Source organism: Mustelus asterias, chromosome 24 (genome assembly GCF_964213995.1).
Source record: "Mustelus asterias chromosome 24, sMusAst1.hap1.1, whole genome shotgun sequence".
Taxonomy (NCBI): Eukaryota; Metazoa; Chordata; class Chondrichthyes; order Carcharhiniformes; family Triakidae; genus Mustelus; species Mustelus asterias.
In genome coordinates, this window is record NC_135824.1 from 18,996,638 (window position 1) to 19,019,856 (window position 23,219).

A 23,219-nucleotide genomic window follows, 5' to 3' on the forward strand; every position below is an offset into this window, starting at 1 on the left:
CTTGGGTCACTGCCTGTGCGAAGTCAGCACCTTCTCTCCGTATCCGTGTGGGTTTCCTCCGGGTGCTCCGGTTTCCTTCTACAGTCCAAAGATGTACAGGTTAGGTTGATTGGCCATGCTAAATTGACACTTATTATCAGGGGATTAGCAGGGGTTATGGGGATAGGGCCTGGGTGGGATTGTTGTTAGTGCAGGCTCGCTGGGCCGAATGGCCTCATTCTGCACTGTGAGGATTCTCTAATAATGCAAAACTGTCTGGTTTGCAAGAATTCCATGATCTGACAGCATTTGCAAGGAGAAAAAACAGAGTTGGTGGCTGCAATTCTCCCATCCTGCTGCTCTAGCGTCTCCCAGCACCGCTTTTCCAGTGGTGTCTGCTCTATGCCAGAAATCAGCGGGGAGGCATGGAAGTAATTTAAATACTTATTTAAATACATTTTAAATGTGATTAGTGGGCCTGGAACTGAAGTCTCCCGACCCGCTAGCCTCTGCCTCCCCCCCCTCTCCCGCACCCCCAACCAGAGTGTTTCGCTCCTGCGGGATTCAGAATAGCTCCCCACTTGCGGAGAACTAGCCCGACCCCGCTGGAGTGAAGGGGGGCAATCGGGGTCCCCCACAGGTCAGGCGGCAGCGGGGGTGGGGGGGTGCCCCCTGGGCATGGGCACCCTGGCAGTGCCAGCCTGTACCCTCTGGCACTGTCCAATGGGGAAAGTGCCTATGGGACACCTTGACACTGCCCATCAGGCATGGGGCAGTGCCAAGGGATGAGTCATATGGGGGTGTGGCCTCGGGGACGATCAGGGGGGGTGGAGGGTCCCGCTACCACTTTGCATAGGGATCAGTGAGGGAAGGAGGGTGGCCAGCAATTGGGGCGGGCTGTCGCCACTGTGGAGGTGGTGGTTTGGTAAACTGTCGGTGGATCGGCTGGAGATCTAAGCTGGCCGGGGGGTTGCAGGGGCCGCGGGGCTGGTGAGCAATCGGGAAGCCAGCAATGCACTGACAGATCGGCATGTGCGCAATGACCCGCTCAGCGCGCCGATTTCAACCCCTCCAGCGGGAATAGGCCCCGCCTCCTGATACTTAATGATACTCTCACTGGTGGCCGCTGCAGTTCAGAGTGTGGGAGATTCTTCTCTGAACTCCCACTGAAAACACCAGCGTGAATTACTCCAGTTTTCACACATATTCGACACTTCAAATTTTTTGGGGGAGAATTTCAGCCAGTGTTTCAAGTCCGTATGACTCTTCATCAGAGCTGGAGAAGAGTCAAACAGACTGGAAACACTAACTCTGGTTTCTCTCCCTCCAGATGCTGTCAGACCTGCTGAGTTTGTCCAGCATTCTCTATCTTTGTTTCCGATTCCAGCACCCGCGGTATTTTGCTTGTTATCCGAGTATTTAATGCTCAGTTGCATGAATACTTGGGCAATTTTACCTCTCATTTCTTTTCTTTGCTTTTGCAGGCTCATTTCTAAATCTTGGCTCTTCATTTCCAGAGTCGCAATGTCCGCTTTAAGTTTTGGAATTACCTGTGAAAAGTTGTGCTACCTGTTAGTTCCTAACCAGGTTATATTAACTCTAACAGTCAGCCATCATCACACACAGATTGATAATTGGGCCAAGACTACTGATGCAACCATAAATCTAACGATGCAGATGTCTATTTTGTTTTAAAATTGCAAATTGTACAAATCTAGAACAAAATCACAAAACACTGGTCAATAAATTTCTGCAAAGAGAAAAGTTCAACATTTCAGGCAAAATTCATGGTGTTTTCCATGCCATGGTTTGTGACTATTACTCAGGCCGGCAGGGTGGCACAGTGGTTAGCACTGCTGCCTCACAGCTCCAGGGACCCGGGTTCGATTCCTGGCTTGGGTCACTGTCTGTGTGGAGTTTGCACATTCTCCCCGTGTCTGCGTGGGTTTCCTCCGGGTGCTCCAGTTCCCTCCCACAGTCCAAAGCTGTGCGAGTTAGGTGGACTGGCCATGATAAATTGTCCCTTCGTGCCAGGGGACTAGCTAGGATAAGTGCATGGGGTTATGGGGATAGGGCCTGGGTGGAATTGTGGTCAATGCAGACTCAATGGGCCGAACGGCCTCCTTCTGCACTGTCGGGATTTTATAACAGCGAGGGGTTGGGTTCTGGAATGCACTGTCCGGAAGTGTAGTGGAGGCAGGTTCAATCGAGGCATCCAAGGCAGCATTAGATGATTGCTTAAACTGAAACAATGTGCAGGGGTACGGGGAAAAGGCAGGGGAATGGCACTAAGTCACGATGCTCATTTGTAGAGCTGGCGCAGACATGAAGGACTGAATGGCCTTCTTCTGCACCGTAATAATCCTATGAAGAAAAGCTGTGGTAAAAAGTACATTTATTGTGGGAGAGCAATCAATAAAGCTGTCAGGTGATAACAAAATCATACACAGCTTTCAACCATCGAACATTACCGTAAATACCATAAATCTCACGGCCAATCATACGTCAACAGATGGACAAGTTTCACAAATCTCATCCAATGCCTGGGTAGAAGAATGTATTTGAATATTTATGATAAAGAAGCCAACACTTAAAGGTTCTAGCAAGTATGATTTGGAACTTGCATCATCTCAAATGAGTTGTTTTCCGACAAACTTCTCAAAAAGCTATTTTCCTTTAATAAATTACAATAAATTCAAGTCACAGTTCTTTCGAGTGGCAGGGCTCAGGGTTCTGACAATTATCTTTGAATGGATTCATGGTCCATAAAAATCGCCGTGTATTCTGAATTAAGACTGAAGGGAGGAGAAATTTCTTCACCCAGAGGGTGGTGAATGTGTGGAATTCACTGCCACAGAAAGCAGCGGAGGCCAAAAAGTCTGATTTCAAGAAAAAATTAGATATCGCTCTTGGGGCTAAAGGGATCAAGGGAAATTAGGTGGGGAAGGGGAATCAGGATATTGAATTCGATGATCAGCCATGATCAAAATGAATGGCGGAGCAGGTTCGAAGGGCCGAATGGCCCATTCTATAGTTTCGATCAGTTAGAATCCATACAGTGCAGAAGGAGGCCGTTCAGCCCATCGAGCCTGCACCAACAAAAATCCCATCCAGGCCCTATCCCCATAACCCCATGTAGTTACCCAGCTTATCTCCCTGACACTAAGGGGCAATTTAGCATGGGCAATCACCTTTGGACTGTGGGAGGAAACAGAGGAAACCCCACGCAGACATGGGGAGAACATGCGGACTCCGTTTAGATAGTCACCCGAAGCTGGAATCGCACCCGGGTCCCTGGCGTTGTGAGGCAGCAGTTCTTACCACTGTGTGGCGAGTTACTGAAGTGGTAAATGCTTCCTTGCATTCTAACAATTGAATTTTGTCCCTTGTACATCAGGCTGTACAGCGCAAGCGTGCAGTTCCAATCAATGATTCATTCTTCCTCTTCACTTGTCATTTTCTCTCTATGATCCTGCCTCAGTAGCTCATGTGAGCTTTGACACCACAGGGATAGGTGGCTCCATGTTCGACCAGTGAGGATCAATGGGAACCATCAGAAAGGAATCTAATTGCATCTTGGAGTGCGGCACGGTGGCACAGTGGTTAGCACTGCTGCCTCACAGCACCAGGGATCCGGGTTCAATTCCAGCCTTGGGTCACCGTCTGTGCAAAGTCTGCACGTTTTCGCTGCGTCTGCGTGGGTTTCCTCCGGGTGCTCCAATTTCCTCCCACAGTCCAAAGATGTGCAGGTTAGGTCCACTGGCCATGCTAAATTGCCCTGCAGTGTTCCAAGATGTGTAGATTAGGAGCAAATGGAGTAAATACGTGGGGTTACGAGGATAGGGCCTGGGTATGATGCTCTGTCGGAGAGTCGGTGCAGACCCAATGGGCCGAATGGCCTCCTTCTGCACTGTAGGGATTCTATGATTCACAGGAGCACCCTTCAAGACGGATCATTGAATCAACACCAAACAGAGGTCCGCCAAGTCGGCAGAAAGCAGGGCCTGAATTTTGGGACTCCGTTAAAAATAACACCTCCATCAGCGTCAATTCTCTACCTCCATCCCCCCCTTCCGCCCTCACCCCACAAGGCCATTTTGCTGGAGAATGAAATGGGTGCTGGGGGAAGGGGGAATGGTGTTGCAGCAGTAAGGATGTCTGCCTGCATCAGGTATCTCACTGAACCTGACCATTGCCACATAAGGCCAATAATCAGAGACCAACCGGGATTTCCCAGTCGGCCTCCAGGTGGCGCCAGCAGCAGTGAGGCTGGCGGGGGGGGGGGCGAATGGGGAAGAGGGCTGCTGTCTGGAGGTGGCTTCCCAATGGTAGATCAAAGGGTCAGTGTTCCACACAGTGGCCATCCTCCCCCCATCCTTCCCTGCCTGGGTGTGGCTACAGCCACAGGCTAATCTGTGGAAGGATTCTACTCTCCAGCGCTGGCTCTATTCTTTATTTAAAATTTTAAAAAGTTGGAGAGGAAACATCTCCATTTTGGGGTGTCCTTTTCCTCTCATTTATGGGTTGGTGTTTCTGAGCTGGAGCTGCTTTTTACCAGTGCTGATGGCCCACAACACCTCATGGAAGCCCAGTTCTAAGATGCTAGATCTGTTCTGCGTCTATCCCATTATACAATTAACAGATAATTCAAGCTACGCTCTTTCAAAATGTTAATCAGATTTACCAGTGCTTCATTTGCCAGTTGTGCTATATCTTTCCGTAGACCATCATTTACTAGGTACTCTTCCTGAACCTGCTCCTGCAACTGGATTCTTTCTTCTTGTAGATGCTCGACTTCATCGATCAGTGCTTTTATTTGCTTCTCATAGTCTTCCTTCTGGATCTGAAAATTATTCTCCAATTTTCTGTAAAAGGACAAGAGTTGGAATGACACTGATCAGCATCAAAGCTGCATTGAAGATTACAGAGTACTTCTCATACCCACCCAATTCCTCATTGTGCTTAATCGTCAATGGCGACACGGCAGTCAGCACTGCTGCCTCACAGCGCCAGGGACCCGGGTTCAATACCGGCCTCGGATCACTGTCTGTGTGGAGTTTGCACGTTCTCCCCATATCTGCGTGGGTTTCCTCCGGGTGCTCCGGTTTCCTCCCACAGTCCAAAGATGTACGGGTTAGGTTGATTGGCCATGCTAAATTTGACACTAGTGTCAGGGGATTAGCAGGGTAAATATGTGCGGTTGCGGTTAGGGCCTGGATGGGATTGTGGTCGGTGCAGACTCGATGGGCCAAATTGCCTCCTTCAGCACTGTAAGGATTTTATTATTCTAAGAACATCTGAAGCGCTGTTGTAGCAATGCAGCAGCAAACTCCCGCCAACCAATGACCAGATCATCTGCTTTCTGTCATCTTAATTCAAGAATACCTTTTTGGCCAGGGTATTACAATGCTGTGACAATTGGGTATGTGCTCTCGAGCAGCTGATACCAACTGCAGGAGGTCTTGTGATGCAGTGGTAGTGTCCCTTCCTCTGAGCCAGATATTCCAGCCCCACCCCAGGACTTGGTGACCTCTCAACCTAAAGCCTCTGGTGACAGACTAGTGAACTGTTCCAGGAATTACTAGTTATGGAGACTAGCCTTCGTTTATTTTTCTATTATTTGTTCATGGGATGTGGGCATTAAAGTTTTAAAGTTTATTTATTAGTGTCACAAGTAGGCTTACATCAACACTGCAATGAAGTTACTGTGAAAATCCCCTAGTCGCCACATTCCAGTGCCTGTTTGGGTACACAGAGAATTTAGCATGGCAATGCACCTAACCAGCACGTCTTATGGACTGTGGAAGGAAACCTGAGCACCCAGAGGAAACCCGAGCACCCAGAGGAAACCCACGTAGACATGGGGAGAACGTGTAGACTCCACACAGACAGTGACCCAAGCCGGGAATCGAACCCGGGTCCCTGGCGCTGTGAGGCAGCAGTGCTAACCACTGTGCCACCAACAGTGACTGGGCCAGCATTTATTGCCCAACCCTTAAAGCCTATCTGAGTCAACCCACATTGCTGTGGATCTGCAGTCACATGTAGGCCAGACCGGATAAGAATGGCAAATTTCTTTCCCTAAAAAGGACATTAGTGAACCAGATGGGTTTTTCCAACAATCGACAACGGTTTCATGATCATTGTTAAAGACTTTTCATTCCAGATTTTTATTGAATTCAAATTTCACCATCTGCCAGAGTGGGATTTGAACCCTGGTCCCCAGAGCATGATCCTGGGTCTCTGGATTACTATACCACCACACCACTGCCTCCAATGCACCACTAAGCGCAGGAAGAAGAAGATACTAATTGGGTAAGGCTTAGGACGCATCTATTAAAAACAGTTTTGATGCTGAAGGGAGAACCATTGTCTGTACTTGTACTGAGTTTTGTGAATAAACCTGTATTGAAGTCAAAACAGTAAATCTGAAGAAAAGTCATCTGGACAAGAAATGTTAGCCTGTTTCTCTCTCCACAGATGCTGCCAAACCTGCTGAGTTTTTCCGGCATTTTCTGTTCTTATTTCAGATTTCCAGCATCTGCAGTATTTTGCTTTTGTTATATTGGAGGCAGACTGGCTCGAGTTGCTTCCGTTGCCAGATGAATGTTCACTATATTAATGCAGGACACCAGGGATAAACCCCTGACCTTCTCTGTAACAGGACCATTCACTCATTTGCATCCACCTGATCAAGGAGATGGCTTATCATCTCATCCAAAAGATGGCACTTTCAGCAGTGCAGCACTCCCTCAGTACTGCAGTCTCAATCTACATTGTTATACTGAAGCCTGGGGTTGGGACTTGAGCTCTGAACCTTGTGACTCAGACACGGCAGCGCTATTCACCTTACTTGTTGCCAAGTCTCTCCCTCATGCATATCTCTATTTTTCATATGGGTAATTTACATTTCAAATAACTCTGTCACGACGTTAAACCTGGAGATACACAGATTTTGAATAGAGTGGTCCATTGCGGGAAGATATTGACCAGAATTCTCTGATGTCATTCTGTCACCGCTGCCAGCGAGAACGGAGAATCTGGCGCTCAGCCGAATCTCCATTCACTGCAGCGGGACTGGAAAATCCCAGCCACGGACGTGGTCAGAGAATCCCGACCACAATCCGTACCTCTCTTTGTTTTCTCTGTCTTGTTAGTTATTGCTGCCTGCTTACAAATCCCCAACAACCGTGCCGCCAGTACCCAGAGACAAAGGATGCCATCAATGTCTACACGTGAACTGTTCCAGTCATGTAATGGTAATGGCAGAAATCAGGGTGTTATGACAATAAAAGTAAAATGAAAATGAGCAATTTTGCTTGTCCTGTTGTGCTGAAGTTTAAACATCTATTACTATTGCCAAATCCCAAGTATGAGTGGGGAAGATTGGTATTTTTTTATAATTCAAGATGAATTATAAGCAGTGATATAGTGCTGTCATGCACAGAAATAAAATTGTCCTCATTCCTACAACAAATATTTCCCAAAATGAACATTTTGGGTATCCTAGTTTTATTAAAAACAGGAGATAAAGCAGTAAAGAAAACTGTAATAGCTCAAAGTGCAATCTATCTCTAATAGAGTAAGATTCGGGCTGTTCTCTTTGCTGTCAAATGTTATACAGAGCAATGAAACCACGTCCATATACAACAAGACCTACCGCATCAATACTGTGGCTACAGGAGCAGGTTAGAGGCTAGGAATTCTGCGGAGATTAACTCGCCCCCAAAGCCTGTCCATCATCTACAATGTGGAGATGCCAGCGTTGTACTGGGGTAAACACAGTAAAGAAGTCTAACAACACCAGGTTAAAGTCCAACAGGTTTATTTGGTAGCAAAAGCCACTAGCTTTCGGAACAGCCTGTTCCGAAAGCTAGTGGCTTTTGCTACCAAATAAACCTGTTGGACTTTAACCTGGTGTTGTGAGACTTCTTACATCATCTACACGGCAAAGGAAGAGCTTGATGGAATACTCTCCACTTCCTGCATGAGTACAGCTCCAACACCACTCAAGAAGCTCGACACTTCAAGTCAAAGCGGCTCGCTTGAGTGGCACCCCATCCACCACCTTCAACATTCGCTCTCTCCATCCAACAACACACTTTAGCAGCAGTGATCAGCATCTACAGGACGCACTGCAGCAACTCACCGAGGCTCCTTCCAAACCCACAACCTTGGCCACCTAGAAGGACAAGGGCAGCAGATGCCTGGGAATACCATCATCTGCAAGTTCCCCTCCAAGTAGCAACCATCAATGGAGACTTGACAAGTTCCTGCAGTGCATCTTTTAGATGGTACACATTACTGCCACTGTGTGTCGGTGGTGGAGGGAGTGAATGTTGAAGGTGGTGGATGAGGTAACAACCAAGTGGGCTGTTTTCCTGGAAGTTATCATAGAATTCTGACAATGCAGAAGGAAGCTATTTGGCCCATCGAGTCATCACCAACTCTGACACAGCATCCCACCCAGGCTCTATTCCCATGACTCCACGTATTTACCCCACTAACCTACACATTTTTCCACACTAAGGGACAATTTAGCACGGTCAATCCACCTAACCCGCACATCTTTGGACTGTGGGAGGAAACCGGAGCACCCGGAGGAAATCCACACAGACACAGGGACAACGTGTAAACTCCACACAGCCACCCATGTTGTCGAGTTTCTTGTGTGTTGAAGCTGAATTTAAACTAGAAAGAGAGCAGAAAAGATTTACCAGGATGCTACTGGGACTTGATGGTTTGAATTATAAGGGGAGGTTGGATAGACGGGATTTTTTTCCCTGGCGCATAGGAGGCTTTGGGGTGATCTTATAGAGGTCTATAAAATAATGAGGGGCATAAATAAGGTAGATAGTCAGCATCTTTTCCCAAAGGTAGGGGAGTCTAAAGCTAGAGGGCATAGGCTTAAGGTGAGAGGAGAGAGATACAAAAGGGTCCAGAGAGGCAATTTGTTTCATTCAGAATGTGGTGACTGCCTGGAACAAGCTGCCAGAGGTAGTAGGAGAGGCTGGTACAATTTTGTCTTTTAACAAGCGTTTAGTCTGTTACATAGGTACGACGGGTATAGAGGGATATGGGCCAAATGCAGGCAATTGGGACTAGCCTAGTGGTAAAATCTGGGCGCATGGACAAGTTGGGCAGAAGGGCCTGTTTCAATGCTGTAAACCTCCATGACTCTAACTCATCCAGGCAATTGGAGCATATTCCATCACACCCCTGACTTGTGCCTTGCAGATGATGGACAGGCTTTGGGTAGTCAGGAGGTGAGTTACTCGCCTCAAAATTCCCAGTCTGAGAGTTGCTCTTCTAACCACGGTATTTATATTGCTGTTCCATCCCATATCAGTTTCTGGTCAATGATAATACCCAGGATGTTGATAATGGGGGATTCAGTGATGGTAATGCCATTGGATGTCAAGGAGAGATGGTTAGGTTCTCTCTTGTTGGAGATGGTCGTTGTCGGGCACTTGTGTCGTGTGACTGAGAGGTATAGTGAGTAGTTTAATTTCCAGGAGATAAAACAGTTGCTGTCACTTCCCAATAATGAAAATCTAAAATGGGACTCAATTAGCTGCAGTCAGCTGTTACTGAAACCCAGCCTGCCCCAGATAGCAAGAAAACCATAATACTCCTGCTAAAACTCACAACTCAAGTTTACGAATGATATTTTTGTTCAGTACCCGTCATATAGAGAACCAACGCCATTGCTTAAAAACAGTCAGCATTTTTCTTCAGAGATTATACAGCAATTTGTTCAAGTATTTACAAATACACATATGTCTTTTTTTAAAATTCAGTCTTAGGATGGGAAGACTGGCAAGACATAACTGACATTGCCTCACTGGCGAGGCCAGTGTTTACTATCCATCCCTAATTGTGCAGGGTGGTGAGCTGGCTTGCTGGGTCATTTCAGAGTTAAGAGGCAACCATATCACTGTGGGTCAGGAGTCACATGTAGGTCAGACCAGGTAAGGATGGTAGATTTCCCCTCCTGAAGGGGATCACTGAACCAGATGAGTTATGTCAATCCGATAGTTTTGGCATGGTGGCACAGTGGTTAGCACTGCTGCCTCACAGCACCAGGGACCCGGGTTCAATTCCGTTCAATTCGGGTGACCGTCGGTGTGGAGTTTGCACGTCCTCCCCGTGTCTGCGTGGGTTTCCTCCGGGTGCTCTGGTTTCCTCCCACAATCCAAAGACGCGCAGGTTAGGTGGATTGGCGGTGTGAAATTGTCCCTTAGTGTCCCAAGATGTGTAGGTTAGGAGGATTAGCGGGATAAATGCATGGGGTTACAGGGATAGGGCAGGGTGTGGACCTGAGTAAGATGCTCTTTGAGAGTCAGTGCAGACTCAATGGACCGAATGGCCTCTTTCTGCACTGTAGGGATTCTATGATTAATGTATTGAATTTAAATTCTCCCAGTTGCATTGGCAGGATTTGAGCTCAAGTGTTTGAGGCATTAGTCCAGGCCTTTGGGTTACTGGACCAGTAACATTACTGCTGTGTTAGCGTCTCCTATGTAAATGTTTAAATACTTTCCTGTAGTCAAACAGTCCTCAGTTATATTCAGCACACATTTCTCAGAAGTGTGATAGCAGTCAGTGTTATATTAACAAAGTGTTAAAATTACAGTGTGTTTTTCCAGATTGTCTGTGATTGCACAGGTTTATATCAAGCCTTATGTAGTCTTTAATAAAAGCAGAAAATGCTGGAAAGACTCAGTAGATCTGGCAGCATCTGTGAAGAGAGAAACAGAATTGGGGGGCGGGGGGGGGAATTCACCAGCCTCCCAGCCTCCTGTTTCTCTGCAGCGGGAGGTGGCGTACTGTTCACTGGTGACGGGATTCTCCAGTCCCGCTACTGTCAATGGGATTCCCCATTGATGTCACCCCACACTGCCGTGAAAACCACGGGAGGGGGTGCGCTGCCAGCGGGACTGGAGAATCCCGCCAGCATGAACGGCCAGAAATTCCCCCTAATGTTTCGAATCCGTGGGACTCTTCGTCAGATCTCTGAAGAGTCATACAGATTTGAAACAGAGATGCTGCCAGACATGGGAAGGTGATGGCCTAGTGGTATTATTGCCAGATTATTAATTCGGAAACTCAGCTGTTATTCTGGGGACCCGGGTTCGAATCCTGCCATGGTGGAATTTGAATTCAATTAAAAAATATCTGGAATTAAGAATCTACTAATAACCATTAAATTATTGTCGATTGTCAGAAAAACCCATCTGGTTCATTAATGTCCTTTAGGGAAGTAAATCTGTCATCCTTACCCGGTCTAGCCTACATGTGACTCCAAAGCTACAGCAATGTTTAAAGTTTATTTATTAGTGTCACAAATAGGCTTACATTAACGCTGCAATGAAGTTACTGTGAAAATCCCCGAGTCGCCACACTCCGGAGCCTGTTCGGGTACACTGAGGGAGGATTTAGCATGACCAATGCACCTTTCAGACTGTGGGAGGGAACCGGAGCACCCAGAGGAAACCCATGCAGACACGGGGAGAACGTGCAGACTCCACACAGGCAGTGACCCAAGCAGGGAATTGAACCCGGGTCCCTGGCACTGTGAGACAGCAGTGCTAACCACTGAGCCACCGTGCCACCATGCTACCCAAAGTGGTTGACTCTCAACTGCCCTCGGGCAACTCGGGATGGGCAATAAATGCTGGCCAGTCAGCAACGCCCATGTCCCACAAATGAATAAAAAAGGAACTTGCTGAACTTTTCCAGCATGCTCTGTTTGTATTTCAGATTTCCAGCTTTTATTATATTCTGTAGTCCTTGTTCAGATGATCTTTTCAATGGTGAATCCACTTGAATGCTGGAGAAAACCTAACTGTTATTTAGAAAATGGAGTAAAGCTCTCGAACATGGCAGGATACAAATATCCCGTGCTGTTTGTACCTCCTTTGTCGTTCTTCTCTTTCTAAATCACCAAGATGCTGTTGCGTGATTGCTTCCATTTTTTCTGTGAATAAACACAATTGAACAAACGTTCGTGTCAGTATAGACCATCAACTTCTGCGGCAATTTGCTGTCTCAGTAAGGGACTGGATTCATATTCCAATATTAACAGCCTTGAAGTCAAGCAAAGATGTGAAAGAAAGATCCCCGTTTTCATTACGCACGGAATGTGGCCCAGTTGGCCGCACCCTCTCTCCTGAATGTGTCAGTTATCAGTTTAAATCCCACTCCAGGATTTGAGTTCATAATCTTGGTTTAACACCACAGTGCAGCATGGGGGGGCTGCATCATCAGAGGGTGCAATTAGAATTATAGAACCCCTGCAGTGCAGAAGAGGCCATTCGGTCCATCGAGTCTGCACTATTCACTGACAGAGTATCTTACCCAGGCCCTCTCCCCCGCCCTATCCCAATAACTCCACACATTTCCCATGGCTAATCCCCCTAACCTACACATCCTTGGACTGAGAGAGCAAACTGGAGCACCCAGAGGAAACCCACACACAAACGGGGAGAACAGAGTCTGCACATTCTCCCCGTGTCTGCGTGGGTTTCCTCCGTGTGCTCTGGCTTCCTCCCACAGTCTGAAAGATGTGCTGGTTAGGTGCATTGGCCATACTAAATTCTCCCTCAGTGTCCCCGAACTGGGGGATTTTCATTACAACTTCATTGCAATGTTAATGTAAGTCAACAGTGCCTCTAATGAATAAACTTTAAACCCTACAACCCTCCAAGATCTGAGAGTGGTGAATGTGCGGAATTCACTACCACGGAAAGTAGTTGAGGCCAAAACATTGTGTGATTTCAAGAAGAAATTAGATATAGCTCTTGAGGCAAAAGAGATCAAGGGATATGGGGGGGAAGGGGGGGGGGATCAGGATATTGATTTTAATGATCAGCCATGATCAAAATGAATGCGGAGCAGGCTCGACGGGCCGAATGGCCTACTCCTGCTTCTAGGTTCTATGTTTCTATGTCTCCAATCCTGGTCTCTTGTGCATGCCTGTTTTTATCTGCACCATCACAGTGGCCATGCCTCCAGCTCCTAAGCTGAAGGAGGCCCGAAGCTCACAGAATTCCCTCCCTGAACAGGAGTGCCTTGTTTTCCTCCTGTGACACACTCCTTAAAACCTCTGACCAAGCTTTAGTCACCTCTTCTAATATCTCCGTAAGTGGCTTGGTGTCAAATTCTTTGCTTGGCAACATGCCGAGGAAAATCTTTGTAAAGTTTCACTCTGTGAAGATGCCATTTCACTCAAGTAGTTGCTTCACACCGCTGATCGTAGACCAGACCCCTCACGTTTTAGATCTGCTTAGGGACCAGCAAGGTTTTGCTTCAGGTAGACAAAGTTTGAGATTAAGACACTTGCTCAGTGAATAAAGCCGCAAGATTCCATGGGTTTTGACCAAACAAAAATAAACTTTACCATATACAAGATCAGAAAGATAAAATTATTTATAATATCTCTCTTATACTCTACCATTCATTCTATTTACTGGCACAATTGCACTTTAATAACTGGCTAGCTTCACTGGGCAGGCACTGCCACTGCCCCTGAATTTCACCAAGCTCCATTCTCCCAAGCTACACAAAATGGCTCTCAGGGCTTCTTCTGAGCCCTAACCCTTTCCAGCATTGAGCCAGTGACTATCTGCCACCTTCGCAGCTCCTGAGGACTAATCGTGAGTCCTAACTGCACAAAGCAGAGAGGGGAGGGGAGGGGGAAGAGAGAGGAGAGGTGGTGAAGCTAGGAGATGAAGGGATGAAGGGAACAGACAGGAGAGAAGGGGGGAAAGAAGGGGAGAAGGGGGGAAAGAAGGGGAGAAGGGGGGAAAGAAGGGGAGAAGGGGGGAAAGAAGGGGAGAAGGGGGGAAAGAAGGGGAGAAGGGGGGAAAGAAGGGGAGAAGGGGGGAAAGAAGGGGGGAAAGAGGGGGAGAAGGGAGGAGGGGGGAGAAGGGAGGAGGGGGGAGGAGGGGGGAGAAGGGAGGAGGGGGGAGAAGGGAGGAGGGGGGAGAAGGGAGGAGGGGGAGAAGGGAGGAGGGGGGAGAAGGGAGGAGGGGGGAGAAGGGAGGAGGGGGGAGAAGGGAGGAGGGGGGAGAAGGGAGGAGGGGGGAGAAGGGAGGAGGGGGGAGAAGGGAGGAGGGGGGAGAAGGGAGGAGGGGGGAGAAGGGAGGAGGGGGGAGAAGGGAGGAGGGGGGAGAAGGGAGGAGGGGGGAGAAGGGAGGAGGGGGGAGAGGGGAGGAGGGGGGAGAGGGGAGGGAGGGGAGAAGGGGGGGAGGGGAGAAGGGGGGGGAGGGGAGAAGGGGGGGGAGGGGAGAGGGGGGGGAGGGGAGAAGGGGGGGGAGGGGAGAAGGGGGGGGGAGGGGAGAAGGGGGGGGAGGGGAGAAGGGGGGGGGAGGGGAGAAGGGGGGGAGGGGAGAAGGGGGGGGGAGGGGAGAAGGGGGGGGAGGGGAGAAAGGGGGGGGGAGGGGAGAAGGGGGGAGGGGAGAAGGGGGGGAGGGGAGAAGGGGGGGGAGGGGAGAAGGGGGGAGGGGAGAAGGGGGGGCAGGGGAGAAGGGGGGGAGGGGAGAAGGGGTGGGAGGGGAGGAGGGGGGGAGGGGGGGAGGGGAGGGAGGGGGGGGGAGGGGAGAAGGGGGGGGAGGGGAGGAGGGGGGGGAGGGGAGAAGGGGGGGGAGGGGAGAAGGGGGGGGAGGGGAGAAGGGGGGGGAGGGGAGAAGGGGGGGGAGGGGAGAAGGGGGGGAGGGGAGAAGGGGGGGAGGGGGGGAGAAGGGAGGAGGGGGGAGAAGGGAGGAGGGGGGAGGAGGGGGGAGAAGGGAGGAGGGGGGAGAAGGGAGGAGGGGGGAAGGAGAAGGGAGGAGGGGGGAGAAGGGAGGAGGGGGGAGAAGGGGGGAGAGGGAGGAGGGGGGAGAAGGGAGAAGGAGGAGGGGAGAGGGAGGGGGGGAGAAGGGAGGAGGGGGGAGAAGGGAGAAGGGAGGAGGGGGGAGAAGGGAGGAGGGGGGAGAAGGGAGGAGGGGGGAGAAGGGAGGAGGGGGGAGAAGGGAGGAGGGGGGAGAAGGGAGGAGGGGGAGAAGGGAGGAGGGGGGAGAAGGGAGGAGGGGGGAGAGGGGAGGAGGGGGGAGAGGGGAGGGAGGGGAGAAGGGGGGGAGGGGAGAAGGGGGGGGAGGGGAGAAGGGGGGGGGAGGGGAGGGGGGGGGAGGGGAGAGGGGGGGAGGGGAGAAGGGGGGGGGAGGGGAGAAGGGGGGGGGAGGGGAGAAGGGGGTGGAGGGGAGAAGGGGGGGGAGGGGAGAAGGGGGGGAGGGGAGAAGGGGGGGAGGGGAGAAGGGGGGGGAGGGGAGAAAGGGGGGGGAGGGGAGAAAGGGGGGGGGAGGGGAGAAGGGGGGAGGGGAGAAGGGGGGGAGGGGAGAAGGGGGGGGAGGGGAGAAGGGGGGGAGGGGGAGAAGGGGGGGAGGGGAGAAGGGGGGGCAGGGGAGAAGGGGGGGAGGGGAGAAGGGGTGGGAGGGGAGGAGGGGGGGAGGGGGGGGAGGGGAGGAGGGGGGGGAGGGGAGAAGGGGGGGGGGGGAGGAGGGGGGGGAGGGGAGAAGGGGGGGGAGGGGAGAAGGGGGGGGGAGGGGAGAAGGGGGGGGGGGGGAGAAGGGGGGGGAGGGGAGAAGGGGGGGGAGGGGAGAAGGGGGGGGAGGGGAGAAGGGGGGGAGGGGAGAAGGGGGGGGAGGGGAGAAGGGGGGGAGGGGAGAAGGGGGGGAGGGGAGAAGGGGGGGGAGGGGAGAGGGGGGGAGGGGAGAAGGGGGGGGAGGGGGAGAAGGGGGGGGGAGGGGAGAAGGGGGGGAGGGGGAGAAGGGGGGGAGGGGAGAAGGGGGGGGAGGGGAGAAGGGGGGGAGGGGAGAAGGGGGGGAGGGGAGAAGGGGGGGAGGGGAGAAGGGGGGGAGGGGAGAAGGGGGGGAGGGGAGAAGGGGGGAGGGGAGAAGGGGGGGAGGTGAGAAGGGGGGGAGGGGAGAAGGGGGGGAGGGGAGAAGGGGGGAGGGGAGAAGGGGGGGAGGGGAGAAGGGGGGGAGGGGAGGAGAAGGGGGGGAGGGGAGAAGGGGGGGAGGGGAGAAGGGGGGGAGGGGAGAAGGGGGGGAGGGGAGAAGGGGGGAGGGAGAAGGGGGGAGGGGAGAAGGGGGGAGGGGAGAAGGGGGGGAGGGGAGAAGGGGGGGAGGGGAGAAGGGGGGGAGGGGAGAAGGGGGGGGAGGGGAGAAGGGGGGGAGGGGAGAAGGGGGGGAGGGGAGAAGGGGGGGGAGGGGAGAAGGGGGGGAGGGGAGAAGGGGGGGAGGGGAGAAGGGGGGGAGGGGAGAAGGGGGGGAGGGGAGAAGGGGGGAGGGGAGAAGGGGGGGAGGGGAGAAGGGGGGGAGGGGGAAGGGGGGAGGGAGAAGGGGAGAAGGGGGGAGGGGAGAAGGGGGGGAGGGGAGAAGGGGGGGAGGGGAGAAGGGGGGGAGGGGGAAGGGGGGGAGGGGAGAGGGGGAGACAGGGGGGGAGGGGAGAAGGGGGGGGAGGGGAGAAGGGGGGAGGGGAGAAGGGGGAAGGGGAGAAGGGGGGGAGGGGAGAAGGGGGGGAGGGGAGAAGGGGGGGGAGGGGAGAAGGGGGGAGGGGAGAAGGGGGGGAGGGGAGAGGGGGGGGGGGAGGGGAGAAGGGGGGGAGGGGAGAAGGGGGGGAGGGGAGAAGGGGGGGAGGGGAGAAGGGGGGGAGGGGAGAAGGGGGGGGGGAGGGGAGAAGGGGGGGAGGGGAGAAGGGGGGAGGGGAGAAGGGGGGGAGGGGAGAAGGGGGGGAGGGGAGAAGGGGGGAGGGGAGAAGGGGGGGAGGGAGAAGGGGGGGAGGGGAGAAGGGGGGGAGGGGAGAAGGGGGGGAGGGGAGAAGGGGGGGAGGGGAGAAGAGGGGGAGGGGAGAAGGGGGGGAGGGGAGAAGAGGGGGAGGGGAGAAGGGGGGGAGGGGAGAAGAGGGGGAGGGGAGAAGGGGGGAGGGGAGAAGGGGGGGAGGGGAGAAGGGGGGGAGGGGAGAAGGGGGGGAGGGGAGAAGGGGGGGAGGGGAGAAGGGGGGGAGGGGAGAAGGGGGGGAGGGGAGAAGGGGGGAGGGGAGAAGGGGGGAGGGGAGAAGGGGGGAGGGGAGAAGGGGGGGAGGGGAGAAGGGGGGGAGGGGAGAAGGGGGGGAGGGGAGAAGGGGGGGAGGGGAGAAGGGGGGAGGGGAGAGGGGGGAGAGGGGAGGGGGAGAAGGGGGGGAGGGGAGAAGGGGGGGAGGGGAGAAGGGGGGGAGGGGAGAAGGGGGGGGAGGGGAGAAGGGGGGGGAGGGGAGAAGGGGGGGAGGGGAGAAGGGGGGGAGGGGAGAAGGGGGGGAGGGGAGAAGGGGGGGAGGGGAGAAGGGGGGGAGGGGAGAAGGGGGGGAGGGGAGAGGGGGGGAGGGGAGAAGGGGAGAAGGGGGGAGGGGGAGAAGGGGGGGAGGGGAGAAGGGGGGGAGGGGAGAAGGGGGGGAGGGGAGAAGGGGGGGAGGGGAGAAGGGGGGGAGGGGAGAAGGGGGGGAGGGGAGAAGGGGGGAAGGGGAGAAGGGGGGGAGGGGAGAAGGGGGGGAGGGGAGAAGGAGGGGAGGGGAGAAGGGGGGAGGGGAGAAGGGGAGAGGGGAGAAAGGGGGAGAGTGGAGAAGGGGGAGAGTGGAGAAGGGGGAGAGGGGAGAAGGGGGAGAGGGGAGAAGGGGGAGAGGGGAGAAGGGGGAGAGGGGAGAAAACAATGTTTGTGCTGAACTACTGTATAAAAATAAAACTGCAGTGAATCGTCAGAAGTCTCCTGCTGCCTTAGGGATTGCACACAATGCCTGAGCTTGCTGCCTGGATCATAGAACTATATAGTTTGGAATGTGGCCATTCAACCCACCATGTCCGTACCCACACTCAGAAAGAGCCATCCCATTTCCCCAGCAATTTATTCCCCTTGGAGAATTTATCCAATTCTCTTTGAAACGTTATTGTTGAATTATTGACCATTTCATTCCGTGTGTTCCAGATCATAAATAGCTCAAGATGTAAATGAGAAACCACCACCTCAGCTCGTTCTTCTGCCTGTTGACCCCGTTCAGGCTGTTCTAGAATTATTCCTAACCTCGCAGCTAACAAAATTGCAACTGTGAAATAATGATTGATAACAGCTGGCAAGTAGCATTTCTATCTGGAACGCACCTTTCATTTCCTGCGTCTGTTCTTGATGTTGCTTCTCCAGCTTCTGGTTTTGCGCTTGCAATGATAACGTTTGCTTTCTGAACTCCGACAATGTCTGTGTGAATTGCAAATGGAGGATTGAGTCAAGAAGATTGTGTGAATATTTTAGTGGAACATGGTAGATCTAATCCTCCCCACCTGCTTCCCCTCAAAATGGCCGCATTAGTAAATGTTGATTGAATTTGGTGTTCTACAGAGAGAAATACCTGCTCAGTTTGCCCCTTGGATTTCTTTACTTGCTCTTCGATGAATTTCCTTTGCTCCACTGTTTTCTGGAACTCTTCCTCAAGTTTCTGATATTTGCCCGTATCAGCAGAGTGAACAGAGGACAAGTGTGTCAAACGTTCCAGCAACCCCTTGTTCTCTTTGCTCTGGTTTAGGCAGAGAAACACAGATCCAATATAGTTAGAGATCACTCTCTCTGTCCTGTACATTTCTAGTATGTTAAAAAAATCCATTAAATTCAGTGCATCTTAAAAAACCAGGGTGCATCAAATCAATATAGTTTTAGAGATATTGCACAGAAGCTTGTGGAGGCAATGGGGGTCTCGGACACTGGTGAAAGCCCTCCCTCTTTCCAGGAAGGTCCACTGCAAAACATGTGTCAATTAGGCACTTGACAGGCCAATGGCAGGTGGGTGGCGGGGGAGGAATTAGAAGCAAATTAAAGGGCAGGGTTCTCAGCAGGATCTCTCCTTTGGATGGCATTCTACTCAAAGCATTTCCTCGGGAGTGTAACTAAAGTCGATTTGCTAGTTGGCAAATACTTCCATCCACAGTCATTCGTTTGCCTATTGGTGGCTTTGCTCACCTTCTTTGCCGTGTTTAATGATTTGTGATTTTGTAATCACTGTGCCATCCAAAAAGGAGATCCTTCTGAGAACACTGCCTTGACCTTGACCTCATTCAGACTCTTCATTTCCTAGGAATAGGGATCCTGGCTGGGGTTTTCTGCCCACCAGCGTGGCAATTCCTGCCGTGGCACATGTGGCAAACTAGCCAAAAGTCCATTGACTTTGGCAGGACCTGAAGATCCTGCCGGCAGGTGGAGCAGGAAAATCCCACCCCTCCTTATCCCACCCACCAAAAATGCACCACCTTAAACTTAACTACATTGCAATTAGTTTACCATTGACAGACCGATTCTGCGAGTTTGCTACCGACTTCTTAATGTCAGCCTTCCTCAGTACTAACTGTTCCCCTCAAATGAATCTTTTATTGTCGTTATATTTCTCGTATGTGCTTTAAAATGATAGAATGACCAATTTTCCTTTCTAGTGAATTGCTTTGAACAGAACATGCCCTTTCTACAGCATGGTGGCACAGTGATGATCACTGCTGCTTCACAGCGCCAGAGACCTGGGTTCGATTGCCGGCTTGGGCCACCCTCTGTGCGGAGTTTGCACATTCTCCCCGTGTCTGCGTGGGTTTCCTCTGGGTACTCCGGTTTCCTCCCACATTCTGAAAGACGTTCTGGTTAAGTGCATTGACCCGAACAGGCGCTGGACTGTGGCAACTAGGGGAATTTCACAGTAACTTCTTAGTGTTAATATAAGCCTTACTTGTAACTAATAAATAAACTTTAATCAGGAGGCAACTTGCAGGAGTTTTAACAGAAATCCACTTACACTGGCTGCTAAAGATTTCTCAAGTTTGCCACGTTTTTCTAAACATTGCCAAATTGGAAAGCCAGGCACTGGGATGTCCTTTGCATTTCCTTCTTTCATTTAGTTGGAAACATGTTTGGAATGGCTGTGGGGGATTTCCCACAGCGTTGGCAGGCTTTATTACGCAAGCCTTTGTGAATTGAAAACTTACTGAAAATATATCACCAGAAACTTGTGTTTATTTTCCAAGAGGTGGCTGATGGAACTCACCTGCTCATCCAGTTTCTTATGGAGCTGTTTGACACGGAAAGTTAGCTGGATGTTCAAAACAAACCGACGTATACTTTGATATCTGCGTCTTACCAGCCAGGCACGCACATGCTTCTGAATCACTAACGCTTTTTGATCTTTCAGCATCTGTAAGAAATATTGAACAAATGAAAGATAAGCATCTTGCAAGATTTAAAGTTTTGACTTCCATTAAATGTAGAAAAAAACTTATTCAGTCAGTTGCTTCAACTAAATAATTAATTGTTTAATTATTTTAACATTTAAAATACATTTGGACAGGTATGTGGATGGGAAAGGTATGGAGGGATATGGGCCAAACGCAGGCAAATGGGACTAGTTCCGTTCAGGAAACCTGGTTGGCATGGACGGGTTGGGCCGAAGGGCCTGTTTGCATGCTGTGTATCTCCATGACTCTGGTAGCTATATGTGGAAAAGTAGTTCATTGGGCCGGATTTTCCAACACTCCCCGCCAGTGAGATCTTCTGGTCCCTCTGAAGGCAACCTCCTGCGGTGGGTTCCCCGGAGGCGGGACGTGTGAGCCCCATGAAACGCCAAAGTCATTGGTGGGACTGAAAAATCCCACTGGCAACCAATGGCGAGCTGCCTCTGCTGCCAGAAAACATGTGGAAAACCCCTCCCACCGTCTCTGAAGCACTTCAGGCTGTTCTGAAGTGCTGTATAAATGCAAGTAGCTTTATTTCTGAGTACGGAGTTTTAATACAATTCAGAACAGAAGACAGATACAAGTGAATAACTTTATTTAACCCATTATAGCTCATTCACCAACCAGAAGTCCATTTAATCTGTTTTTATGAACTTCCTGCCATCAATCCAAAATTTACGCATCTTACTATCACAGGTTAGTTGAACTAGTGTCCTGGATTTACCTTTTCTTAACTTATTTACCATCGCTTATGCTTCCATAAGATTACTCTGCAGTCAACAATTCTGAAGGCTAAAATTGCTCTAACCTCCTCAGTGTTTCAATGGTATTCTGATGCTGCAGATTGTTCCGTTCTCCAGAACCTATATCACGGTATATCTCGATGATTGTACACATTATTGTACAATAATGAGGCCTTGAGCAGAGCATTATGAAATGTTGGCGTGATTTTCTATGAACCTAACGTTTTGGCTGTACAGCTCAGTGTTCCACTTGCAATGTTGGTCACTGCCCCACAGTATTCGAACATCTTCACTATTCAGTCTACTAAAACTCTTTCCAATTCAACCTCACCTATTCCAAGATGTTTGTTGAGTACGAGCATTGACTAATTCGTCATAGATTCTCTACAGTGCAGAAGGAGGCCATTCGGCCCATCGAGTCTGCACCGACCACAATCCCACCCAGGCCCTATTCCTGTAACCCCACATATTTACCCTATCTCATCACCTTGACATTAGGGTCAATTTAACATGATGTGGAGATGCCGGCGTTGGACTGGGGTGAACACAGTAAGACGTCTCACAACACCAGGTTAAAGTCCAACAGGTTTATTTGGTAGCAAATACCATAAGCTTTGGAGCACTGCTCCTTCGTCAGATGGAGTGGAAATCTGCTCTCAAACAGTGCAAACAGACAGAATCAAGTTGCAGAATACTGATTAGAATGCAAATCCTACAGCCAGCCAGGTCTTAAATGTACAGACAATGTGGGTGGAGGGAACATTAAACACAGGTTAAAGAGATGTGTATTGTCTCCAGACAGAACAGCTAGTGAAATTCTGCAAGTCCAGGAGGCAAGCTGTGGGGGTTACTGATAACGTGACATAAATCCAACATCCCGGTTTAGGCCGTCCTCATGTGTGCGGAACTTGGCTATCAGTTTCTGCTCAGCGACTCTGCGCTGTCGTGTGTTGTGAAGGCCGCCTTGGAGAACGCTTACCTGAAGATCCAAGGCTGAATGCCCGTGACTGCTGAAGTGCTCCCCCACAGGAAGAGAACACTCCTGCCTGGTGATTGTCGAGCGGTGTTCATTCATCCGTTGTCGTAGCGTCTGCATGGTTTCCCCAATGTACCATGCCTCGGGACATTCTTTCCTGCAGCGTATCAGGTAGACAACGTTGGCCGAGTTGCAAGAGTAGGTACCGTGTACCCGGTAGATGGTGTTCTCACGTGAGATGATGGCATCCGTGTCGATGATCCGGCACGTCTTGCAGAGGTTACTGTGGCAGGGTTGTGTGGTGTCGTGGTCACTGTTCTCCTGAAGGCTGGGTAGTTTGCTGCGGACAATGGTCTGTTTGAGGTTGCGTGGTTGTTTGAAGGCAAGAAGTGGGGGTGTGGGGATGGCCTTAGCGAGATGTTCGTCTTCATCAATGACATGTTGAAGGCTCTGGAGGAGATGCCGTAGCTTCTCCGCTCCGGGGAAGTACTGGACGACGAAGGGTACTCTGTCCACCGTGTCCCGTGTTTGTCTTCTGAGGAGATCGGTGCGGTTTTTCGCTGTGGCGCGTTGGAACTGTTGATCGATGAGTCGAGCGCCATATCCTGTTCTTATGAGGGCATATTTCAGCGTCTGGAGGTGTCTGTTGCGATCCTCCTCATCTGACACGGGACACGGCGGACAGAGTACCCTTCGTCGTCCAGTACTTCCCCGGAGCTGAGAAGCTACGGCATCTCCTCCGGAGCCTTCAACATGTCATTGATGAAGACGAACATCTCGCCAAGCCAATCCCCACACCCCCACTTCTTGCCTTCAAACAACCACGCAACCTCAAACAGACCATTGTCCGCAGCAAACTACCCAGCCTTCAGGAGAACAGTGACCACGACACCACACAACACTGCCACAGCAACCTCTGCAAGACGTGCCGGATCATCGACACGGATGCCATCATCTCACGTGAGAACACCATCTACCAGGTACACGGTACCTACTCTTGCAACTCGGCCAACGTTGTCTACCTGATACGCTGCAGGAAAGGATGTCCCGAGGCATGGTACATTGGGGAAACCATGCAGACGCTACGACAACGGATGAATGAACACCGCTCGACAATCACCAGGCAAGACTGTTCTCTTCCTGTGGGGGAGCACTTCAGCAGTCACGGGCATTCAGCCTTGGATCTTCAGGTAAGCGTTCTCCAAGGCGGCCTTCACAACACACGACAGCGCAGAGTCGCTGAGCAGAAACT

The 23,219-nt window shown here is 51.4% G+C and overlaps 1 protein-coding gene across 2 annotated transcripts in view; it reads right to left on the bottom strand.

The window, feature by feature from the left end:
* Positions 1-23,219, bottom strand: part of myo5c (myosin VC) — a 128,417-nt gene that overhangs the window by 39,779 nt on the left and 65,419 nt on the right. For both annotated transcript variants that reach the window (XM_078241360.1, XM_078241361.1), the window contains 6 exons: positions 20,065-20,211; positions 18,394-18,558; positions 18,149-18,242; positions 11,896-11,959; positions 4,664-4,844; positions 1,436-1,529 (listed from right to left, as the gene is read on the bottom strand). In XM_078241360.1, the coding sequence (XP_078097486.1) occupies positions 1,436-1,529; positions 4,664-4,844; positions 11,896-11,959; positions 18,149-18,242; positions 18,394-18,558; positions 20,065-20,211 (745 nt within the window). The remainder of the gene's footprint in view (positions 1-1,435; positions 1,530-4,663; positions 4,845-11,895; positions 11,960-18,148; positions 18,243-18,393; positions 18,559-20,064; positions 20,212-23,219) is intronic.